The sequence below is a fragment of the Cyprinodon variegatus genome, unplaced genomic scaffold (assembly GCF_000732505.1).
Source record: "Cyprinodon variegatus isolate N-32 unplaced genomic scaffold, C_variegatus-1.0 Scaffold174, whole genome shotgun sequence".
NCBI lineage: Eukaryota > Metazoa > Chordata > Actinopteri > Cyprinodontiformes > Cyprinodontidae > Cyprinodon > Cyprinodon variegatus.
In genome coordinates, this window is record NW_015150627.1 from 849,059 (window position 1) to 860,140 (window position 11,082).

Below are 11,082 nucleotides of genomic sequence, written 5' to 3' on the forward strand. Positions count from 1 at the left end.
GAAAGAAAGAAAGAAAGAAAGAAAGAAAAAGGCCTAGACATGTAGCGATTAAAATCTGAGCTTCATCTTTCATCTATATTTCATGAATTCTCATTAACTGTTGTTCAATTATAAATTTTACGAAATCCAACTAAGGAAAACACCACTGTTAAGTTCCCCTCAGACAGTCTTTTTTTTTTTTTTGTGGAAGTTCTTTGAGGTTTCGACCTTAGAAAGGTAGGGTGTCGAGGAAAAGTTTGTCAATTATTGCTGGCGGGGGAACTAGGTCCTCTAGTTTTAGGTAAAAGATACGCTGCAGACCTTGGGTGCATAGTGTGCGCAGTTCGGGGAGCTTCCCCAAAAGTTTTGACAGGTAGTTGGGTCGATTCAAACCGCCGCCATTGAATGTCACTTGATCCTTTAGGCAGTTGACGATCTTATTTTGGAGATCCTCGACTCTTTTGGGTTCCTTTAGCCCGTGTCGCTCTGTAAGCAAACAACAAAAGTAGTTAAAAAAATGTTGGTTGTTTTTGTTTTTTATCTAAACGTTAATTCTATGCGCTTTTACGCACCTGTCACCATTGCTAAAGCCGCGATGCAAGAGAAAGCCGAGATGTCTATGTTCATGCTCTGTAAATTGGAAGAAAACTCCACGATGGCGTCCACCCATTCTCCAAATCCGCGGACGCACTGAAGTCTGTGCAGCACCGCTCCATTACAAAATATAAGTTTCCCTTCCACCGGATTGGACCTGCAATTAAAAACAAAAACGCCATTAATTACTCAAGGCGATAAATGAAGGGGGGGATTTAAGAGCCTTTCTAATTATTGGCCAGCTAATAAAGCCAAGAGCAATGAAGCTTGAATAATTATTATCTAAAAGCCCGCTTAGGTTTATTTTGCAATTACTCACCTGTACGCAAGGCGCAGGACGAATAGTTCCAGGAAGGCGGATTCGAAGAGAAGATCCTGATCCTGCTTAGGGAGATCTGAGAAGCCCGGGATCTTCTCCGCCCAGCCTCGGATGATCTCCATGGAGCCCGTCAGGAGGTCATAGAACTGCTGGATGTGCTGAGTGTTGTCTCCGGTCATCTGGTAGTCAGGGTTCGCCTGAAACTGGAATTTAATTTAAACAGCGCCTTAATGAGGTCCTCTTAAAATATATAATCCGTGAAATTGCAAATTCCCTTTTCCAAGTGAGGAGAAAGAGAGAGAGCCGCTCACTATTAAATTCATGTCTTTTTATTAAGTTCCTATGTGATGCACTAAAACAAAACCAAAAAAAAAAAAAAAGCAAACGTTTGGAGTCAAAGCGATGGATTACAGAAAACTCCAAGGGTGATAGATTCACAGGGAATAAATCAGGAAAATGCCGCCAGTCTGTTATTTCATGCTTTATTCTGTAAGAGCGCAGTTTAGGCTACTCACTCGTGAGTAATCCAGAGCAGACATGGAGGGATTGGAGTCCACATGGGCCCGAACCAGAGCGCTTATGAGGCTCACTGGGGGCGAAGGAGGGGAGGGCTCCTGGGGGCTTTTTGGTTTGGATGGCAGGCGACCTCTCCGTCCTTTAAGGTTATCCGTTCGGACAACTGCGTCCAGAGAAATTTCACATATGAAAAAGAATGATTTATACTCCTATTGATGTGCGTCAAACCACCAACCTAAGCAAATTTAAACCCAAACTTTCTTTACGTGCATGTTCTCATTAAACAAAAGGAACATGTTTAAATAAAGCTGATATTTTTATTTTTTTATTTATTTTTTATGTAAAACATACCTTCTCTCACCATTCCGACGACAAGGCACTTCTGAAAGCGGCAGAACTGGCAGCGATTTCTTCGGCGTTTATCAACAGGACAGTTTTTATTCGCTAAACACACATATTTTGCATTCTTCTGAACGGTGCGCTGCAAAGAAATCAAATACAGAAACCATGTCACGGTTTGGACAAGAATATAGGCTATGAGAAGTGCACAGGACGCACGAGGTGCTCCACAACATAAAACATGTAAAGATGAAAACGATATAATATCAGCGCTATCTGCGCGTCATGACTGAACTAACATGAGGGAATAGAGCAGCAAACACACACGCGTGATCTCCCATATTTCATGTGCTCCTTTGAGGTTCAGCTGTGTGTTTATAATCTGATTTTAAATGGCGGGAGTTTGATTCGATTGAGGATTTTTTTTTTTTTTAATACATGATTGCTTTTTTCCCCTCTCAACTCACCTTAAAGAAACCTTTGCATCCTTCACAGGTCCTCACTCCATAGTGCTGACAGGCTGCGTTGTCTCCGCACACAGCGCATAAACCCTCGTTTGAAGGCGATCCTCTGGAAGGAGGCGAGGGTACCTGGCTGTCCACCAGCTGGTGCCCATGTCCAAGCTGCAGGGAGTGAGGAAAGGCCAGGCCGGCCTGCTTCCTGATGGTGCTGGGAACAGCGAAGCTCTGCGCGTCCAGGCCGCGGTGCGCTGCGCCCGGGCCGTCGTGGTTCATGGAGACATGCAACGGCCCGTCAAACCTCATCTGACAGCTTGACACGGGGGTACCGGGCGGGGACTGCTTAAACGAAAAGAGCGACAGCCTCGACATGGGGTTTTTGCGCTGCTCTATCATGTGTGAAGTTGCCGCAACGTAGTTCTGATGGAAACTGTGAAGAGAGCCCGGATCCTCCCACATGTGGTTGGACTGGATCTGGAAGTTCGGCGTGCTCGGGGAGTGTGGTGAGGACGGCTTGAAGTACATAGGCCCAGAATGAGCGATCATTTCCTCTGACTGAGGAGGCAAGTGGCTCTGCTGGTGGTAGCCGTGGATCTGGACATCCTCCACTTTGATGGAGGACTGCTCTCCAGAGTGCGGCATCTGATACAGACAAGGCGGTTTGACGTCGTAGCTGGTGTTATAGTTGTCCATGAAGGTGCTGAAACTCGGCAGAGAAGTGGTGGCTGTGATCTCAGTGTTGGTCAAGTCCATGCTAAACTTAACAAACTCGGGTGTTAGGAAGTCGCAGCTGTACTCTCCTGCGGTGTGGTAGCTGTAGCTCTGGGAAGCGGGGCTGGCTCCTTGAGGTGATGATCCATACTGAGCCTGGACGCAGGGCATGGCTGAAAAACCCAGGAAAAAGATGCATTTTTCAGAAGAAAAACATGGAAATCATACAAACGTATTCATCTGCATCCCACTACCAAAATAAACACGATCCATTATATCTCTATTTGTTTTGCAAAAAATACATAACTTATTCCAATCCTACCTCAAGCTTTTGACAGTTTTCCGGTGACACTTGAAACAGGCAATGCAAAGGAGTGGTGTTGATGTCAGGTTTTAAGAGAGCGCCACTTTTCTGCACCTTCCACTAAAAAAAGAAACACTTCTTGGATTTAATATGTAAGGATCATAAAGTCTTTACAGAGAAATATCAGAATTCAATACACACATGCCAAATATAGATACATTCATCTTAAACTGCTTAGAAAAAATGTTTGAGTTTGATGCTTAGTATTCAAACTTTACGCACGACTGACAAGTTGCTTGTAAAGCGTAAAACAGTTTAACAATTTAATGTTATAGTAACACACAGTTATACTCAGAATTAGTCTGGATTTGATACAGTTTCAGTAAAAAAATAAGAAAAGCATCTAAATCGCTTGGTGCCCCTAAGAGAGGACCAAGTGCGCCAGTTTTCTGGTTCGGAGAAGATAAAGGCAGATCTTACCTCTTTCACATCAGGATCGTCGCTCTCAGTCCATACGATAAGCATATAGTAGGTAACCATCAAATTTGTTTAAAATCTCCAAATCATGAGCTGTCTTTGGCAAAAAGCGCCAAGCGGTGAAACTGTGTGTGACTCCGCGCACTTAAAGCGACTCCAGCTCCAACTATCCAGCCTGCCTCAATGTGGCTTTGTTTATGTGAGCTCTGGATGCCGTGGCCCACGTGTTTCGAGGCGCGACGTCATCAGCATCGACAGCGACGCCCACCAATCCGCTTGGGAACTTTCCCAGCTCCTAATTTTCCCCGTGAGTGTGTTTGTCTTGTGCTGTGCGCGCCCTCTGCGCTTCTTCCCCCATGAACCTAAGCAGAGGATGTTGTGGAGGCTGAACCCAGCTTAGTGTCTGCTCTGGACTCAGCGTCATGCCTGTTACAGATGACATCTCTCCGCCCCGGGATGTGGATTTAATGTCTGCCTTACCTGTTGGATAGCCTAAGAGAACAAGTTTTATTTATTTATTTTATTTATTTTTTGGTTGGTTGATTCTCATTTTATTATTAAAGTAGTTCATTTTTGATTTAACTTTTGTCCATATCTGGACAAATATGTAAAAAAAGAAATCTTTAACTTGTTAACTTTTTCCCATCCATCCATCCATCCATCCATCCATCCATCCATCCATCCATCCATCCAATTTTGACTTTCAAAAGAGAAAAAACAAATACATACAGCAGGTAATGTATTTTTTTTATCAAACATATATAGGGGAAAGATGCTGACTTTACTTAATTTCCTCTAAATCATAAACTAATAAAGATTAAAGTATATTGGAGTACGGTATTTCAGATATAAGCCATGATAAGGGTGATAAAGAGCCCTAATAAAGCAAGGTTCAATATTAGTCTTTGTTATTTTCTGAAATTTCTCTTTTCAATTGTGTTCCAAATTTAGACCTCAGATGGGGAGGAGCTAGCCTATTCATAGCACCGGTGAGCTGCTGCAGGAGGAAGGGGGGATAATTAGTGGGCCTGTAGCCAGTTGTCACGGGGGACCCAATTTAATCCCTAGAGAGGGAAGTGTGATAGGAGTTGGCAGAATGGACTGACGTAGAAAATGCTCAGGTTGACGCAGTGGCCAAAATAATCTCCAGGCCTTATTGTTCTGCAGCGATGAAACAAACTGATCTCAGAGTAATCTTACACCAGCACCTTGTGGCCAGCTGAGTAGTGGCCTAAATCTTGCTAGATAGGTTCTGGCCTGTGCAGTGAAAGCATGGGAGAGTGCAGACAGAGAGTGCATGTGCAGGGAGTTGGCTCCACATGCTACAGTCAGCATGGCAAAGCTAGCAGTGTTATATGTTGCTGGTACAATATGCTGCTGCTTTATTAACCAACCAAAGCAGCCATCAGTCTTAAAGTAACAACCCAGACTAACAGTACAATGGGACATTGTGAGCAGAGGTTAGGGTAGGGGGTGCATATAATTGTAACACTCTCCTCTAGAGGACACTATTGTGCATCAGCCATTGTTAACAAAGATGCACTCTCAACAGTAAACCTAAAACCACAAACCTTGTCTTTGGAGGTTTTTATTGCCATTTAAAAGTGTTTATTCTACTTCATTTTTAAAATTGAAGTCACACTTCATCAGTAAAAATAACACAAAGCGGTACATATATTTCAAGGGTAAGGAAAATGAGAGGCTAGTCTTTTCATTTTTGTGAACAAAAATCTGAAAAGTGTGGCATGGGGCATTCAGCCCCCTTAAAATCCTAAATCCATTGCGAAATCCAACCCATCTTTAGGCTTTAGAGGTTATCTAATTAGCAGAGTCCTTCTTAGTGTAATTCAATCTGAATATACAGTTAATACATAAAATTCAAAAGCATACCAACATTGATCCTAAAAACACAATCAGAACTAAATTGAAAGGGTTTAGATCTCGAATTATATAAACATTTCTGTGTGCTAATATGTTCTAGTATATGACTAAAGACCCTTTAAGAATCTGTGACAATCCTTAAAAGGATTGTTAATGGACAAACACCATCCTTTGTAGGCCAGCTGCTTTTAAGTGTGCCATGACAGCTTAAACCTGCTATGATATGGTTATATTGTGCGCAATTGATTCAACATTTTAAACCTAAAAAAAATCTCGTACTCATTGTCTCCAGCTTCATACGGGACATATTTGCGGTGGAAATGTCAAGACACACATTTTTAAAATAATATATAAATATCATTATGCATAGTTAAGGACAATTTATATAGAGCTTTGCTTACACTAATGTTTTCACTTTAGGAAATCTCTATTCAGTATTTGAGGCAGGTGTAGGAAAATGAAGGGATTATCTTTTTTTTCCTTGTTCATTTTTTTTCATTCTGATCCTATATGTAACCAAGTCTTAGGGTTTTCTTCGTGTCCAGATCAAACATTGCTCATGAATCAATTACAGCTGAAAAAGCAGTTGGCTGCGCTTTAGGGGATCCATGCAAGGTGTGAATGGTGATCACGACTCAATCCTTTAATGTCTGATCAGCTCTCACTTGAGATTAGGGCTCATGTGGGTGGCTTTCACTGCAGGAACTGTGTCCTGTATGCAAAGTTAACTTCCCGTGTCAACCCTCAATTTACGTCACTGCTTTACGTCATTTGCCTTTAGTTTTTTTTTTTTCCTCCCTGTGTTGTCCTCTATCAGCACCGTTTGGTGTTTGGTCCAACTGAGATTGTCACTTTATCAGTATAACATCTGCAAATCTGACAGCGATGCAAAACGTGTAATTAGGCAATCACAAACCCCATGGTGGAGACCTTTCAGCTTCACAATCCAGCTCATCCTGTTTCCTATTTGGCTGATATGCAGGGCCAGCCTGCAACTAAATGGGGCCCAAGGCAGATTTAACTCCAGGGGCTCCTTGCCCCAGCAGCACCGCTCTATTTAATTTTCACACATTGTGTGACAGGCAGTCAACTTTTTGGTGAAATCCCTAACACACCTAATTACAAGTCATATTGTGTCATGTAAAATGGGGTACCACCTCTCCAAACCTAACTGATACCTTTATTTAAAGGGATTTTAGTCTAAGATAACAGAGCATGATACAGTAGAGATGGAAATACTGTTTACAGCTGGGTCCAGGGTTCAATGTATAACTAGAGGCTTTCTTTATTTTTATATCATATAACTTACTACTTCATTTCCAACTGCAGAATGGTGCAGATGAAAAGGACACTTTTTCCAAATGTACCAAATTGTTCATATACAATTTTTATATGGTCAACTAATAGAATGGGATTATCCTTTTTGTCAAATCTATGACGACAGTAGTTTATATTCCTTTGTATATAATTAGTTTACTGTTTTTATATTTAAAAACATGGTACAGCACAATATTTTGTTTTTTTTTTCTTTTTTTTTTAACTCTCACTTATTCTGTTATTTTTAAACACTTTTTGAGGTCCACATTGTGTGACCACTTTTGCTATAATCTTTTGCTTCTGTAACAGCACAATTTCCCCATTGTGGGACAATAAAGGGATTTTCTATTCTATTCTACTCTATTCTAATATTAAAATCTACATGTTTTATTTGGTGGATATTTAAAAGCTGTTTCACAGTCAGTTTCAGAAGTGCAAATATATTAATTTACACTTGTCAGAGATACATGTTCCCAATATTGCCGTAGCAGACATTGCATTGATATATATACCAGATATAAATGATATGGTGTTTTTAAACATTTTTAATCTTTAGCTCTACCCTTAAGAGCACAAAAGCAATTAATATATCAACACGATTTTGCTAAAATGTTTGTGATTTCTTCATTGTGTTATTGCATTGATTACCTCATGTTGCCACATATTTTTCTGCCAGTTACTTTTTCTTCTTCAGATGGTTAGCGAAGCAGAGAGGCTTAGAAGAAGCCCCTGAAGCATCCGACTAACCTAAATATGTTTTAAAAGGTGGAATTTTAAAATGTTTTCAAGAGGCTTAAAATGTGTGGTCCATTAAAGTGACCTGTTGAAAGAGAAAGAACCTGAAATTTATTGCTGGATATAAAGGTCCTGGTAATTGGTATTGGTCATTTTTACCTTATATTATTTCTTGCATTTCTCTTTTTCAGTCTTATTAATAATAAGTTAAGCATAAACATGTCTTCACATTTTATAACTTAAATAAAGTAAAATTATACTTGAGATTTACCCATTTTATGGAAAGTTTCCTCTCTATCTGGTCAATAACCTTATAAAAATGACTATGCATAAATTAAATAAAAGGAAATCATTGTTTACAGGTAAAAATTAAAAGGAAAGTATTTGGACTTGTTTCACCTTTGTCTCTCCCTTATGAAAACGTACTTGCAAGCATAGAAAGTAGATGAAAGTGCTAACTTATAAGCAATTTCATAAAATACACCTATACATCAGGATGAAAAAGGCACTTACTACAATTTTACGCTTTTTATAAATTATCTCACATTGTTGTTTTCTTTCTTAAAATCTAAAAAATGAATAATAAATGGGTTGCTGACTTTCTTTTAAAATTAATCTAAGGATGAAAATCCACTCTCCATACTCACAAGACTAGTGTCATCTCCAACCTTCGGCAGGTCTCAAACTTTCTGATAACTGTACAGCCCGACCCTGAAGGCATCTCTTTGTTCGGTGTCTTCCTTCCATTCCTGAATTCCCACTTTACAAGCCTAAACGTCTACTTAATATGCTTTAATGCCTGCTCTTTAGAGCCAGGAAGCACTTCATCACTTTTATACACCTTTATATAACACACTGTTAACTAGCAATGCCTTATGGAGCAGCTTGTCTTGCAGCTGGAAGGCGCCTCCATGGCATGATGGAGGTATCTGTTCACCATTCACAATGAGACAGTAAAATGGGAATAGAGGCCTCTGCATACTGCTGCTGTCTATATCAGTCAGTGATGAATATTCATGAATCACAGTGTCATGACATGCTCTGTAATTGGCAGCAACATTAGTAATGACACTGCTGGTATCAAGTCCCTGCATATTCATGCGGTGGGGCAATATTTCCTCACGCTGGTGTTTTTCTGTTCTTTTTCAATCCTCCTGAAAGTGGAAATGTATTCTGAAGCTGCAGGTGTCCCTGGTTCCACAATCAATTGCTGGCTGGATTGTGCCCCCATGAAAATCAGACAAACTATTAGATTTTTTTTTTCAAAATATGTTTGATTAATAATATGTCTGAATTATTAAAGGATGAGAGGACTCTGTATTTTTGAATCTCTTTGTAATCATTTTGACTGTGGATTCACAGAAGCAGCAGTGCCAATGCTGCTGGCTATCATGCTGTCATATGATCATAACAGTCGGTTGTTTCTTAAAAGTAGAAGACAGAGCATTTTCAATTGTCCCGAAGATAAAGCATGCACTTATGTGATTATTTTATGCCGTTTCCCTTTTAAACCAGATTTCTGAGGTTTGCACAGAAACAATCTTGTTTCCTCTGAGGTTTTTGCTCTGATTGTCTCACTGCAGCAGATCTCTTTTTGTGTTGGAATCTGCTGCTTCGGCCGCACCAAAGTGTCAGGGAGTGGATAATGAGCACATTGGAAAAGGCTTTTCCTAAGCTGCAAGGCTTTTCCCTCTAAGTAGCTGGAGGGATGGATTTTACTTCTCCTGGGTTGATGAAGTAGAGGAAGGCATAATAAAAAAAAAATTGCTTAAATTCAGCCTCATTTGTTCTTATCCCCTAAATTCAGTAAATCGTTAAAATCAAAGCAACCAAACACACAAAGTTGTAATGAATTTGGCACTGATGACTGAAATGTAAGTTCATTACTTCCACCTGCTTGGTTTCGCCCAGGTTTCATCTGCCCTTCTCTGATCCAACCTCTCCTGCTCCTCTTTAGGCTACCTGTTTCCAGCCATCAGTGTGAGACTATTCAAGCCAAGTTTAATAGTTTTCTAGTGTACCCTGTAGTGTTTTGACTGCCTGATCCTGACCTGTTTCTGCCTCTGGATTACTGAGTTTTGGCCTGCCGCTGTCCCGGTCGGTTTCTGCCTGTTCCTGTGTTTGTACTGCTGTTTGGACTCTTCCTGTTACCAACCTTGGATCTGTCGCCTTACCCCGGCTTGGATTTTCCTTTTTGTTTCTCTGCATCTCTCTGATCTTTTGGTCTGGACATCTGCTTTGTCACCTGCTCAGGATTCTGCCTCTGGACTCTTCTGTTCTTCTGCGTCAGCTGGCTTCCGCTCAGCCTCACCCCTGGAACTCTCTGGGCGGCTCCCGCCACAAGTTTTGGAGAAGTCATGCGACTGGTTTATACTCCTTCCTCTAGACAAGGACAGAACTAAGAACCAGATTAGTGACTCACATGCTCGTTATTAATCCCTGTCTGAGTCTAGTGGTCACTAACCTGAGTATCTATCTTCACAGAGAATCTTGCAGGCCTGTCCGAGCTGACGAGCAATCAGGAGCAATCAATACAGCGTTTTACAAACCTGTTCTGTCTGCCTGAATTCTGGGTCCAATTTTCTGAGCATTTAAAAAAGTGCCTTTTGACCTTCATGCAAAAAATAAAATTATATAAAAAGGATGATCCTGACCCTACCCCCATACAAGGAAGGCATTTTTAGGAAGGGCAGGGAAGCAAAGAAGAGTTGATGGAAACAATACAGCTAAAACTGAATACTCCAGGAAGACCTGCATTGTTTCATCTCTAAATTTGCAAATCAGGTAAAGACATAACACCAGATAATGTAATTGCAGCTGCAGTTGCAGAGAAAAGTGATTCTACAAAGAATACATATATTCGAAGGCCCCGAACATATGCCCTTTTTTCTTCAATTCCATGATTATACACAACTTAGTCTATATCATAAAATCTATAAATAAAATGCAAGACTTGATGGTAATAGAGTGACAAAATGTACCTTTGAAAAACAGTCCACTCCATAACTCTTTAACCCACATGTCATTAGGTGTGAAGTTTGAGAAGGACTTAAATGCAGATCAGAAAAGGAACAAGTATTATGAGTTTTTAATAATGATAAAATGAACTTACATAGACAATAGCAGCAATGCACATGGTTTGAAAAAGTCACAAGTCTACATGGAAAGTAACAATAAATTCTTCAATATTAATGGGAGATTCCCGACAAGAAAAATAAGCACCAGAAAGCTTTTTACCGAGGAAAGTTTATATGTCGGGGAAGTGTTAGTCTAGTGGTTAGAGCAGTGTGCTTGTGCTCTGAGAAGGTTGCAAGTACCCGGTTCGATCCCCACAGCCTCCACTCTGGGTTCTTGAGCAAGAACCAAATCACCACACTGCTCCCCAGGCACCACAAAAAGGGCAGCCCACTGCTCCCCAAAGGGATAGGTTAAATGCAGAGAGGGAATTTCCT

At 40.6% G+C, this 11,082-nt stretch overlaps 1 protein-coding gene across 2 annotated transcripts in view; it reads right to left on the reverse strand.

Annotated features, from left to right (window-relative positions):
- nr4a2 (nuclear receptor subfamily 4 group A member 2) overlaps positions 1-3,922 on the reverse strand; it is a 9,302-nt gene extending 5,380 nt beyond the window's left edge. The window contains exons 1-8 of one of the 2 annotated variants that reach the window (XM_015378514.1): positions 3,701-3,922; positions 3,239-3,340; positions 2,215-3,089; positions 1,760-1,889; positions 1,408-1,571; positions 893-1,095; positions 552-730; positions 301-465 (exon numbers count right to left, since the gene is read on the reverse strand). In XM_015378514.1, coding sequence (XP_015234000.1) covers positions 301-465; positions 552-730; positions 893-1,095; positions 1,408-1,571; positions 1,760-1,889; positions 2,215-3,087 — 1,714 coding nt within the window. In that variant the 5' untranslated portion in view covers positions 3,088-3,089; positions 3,239-3,340; positions 3,701-3,922. Of the gene's footprint in view, positions 1-6; positions 466-551; positions 731-892; positions 1,096-1,407; positions 1,572-1,759; positions 1,890-2,214; positions 3,090-3,238; positions 3,341-3,700 lie in introns of those variants that run through there. The other variant, XM_015378512.1, reaches the window with a different exon arrangement.
- Positions 3,923-11,082: the final 7,160 nt, after the last annotated feature.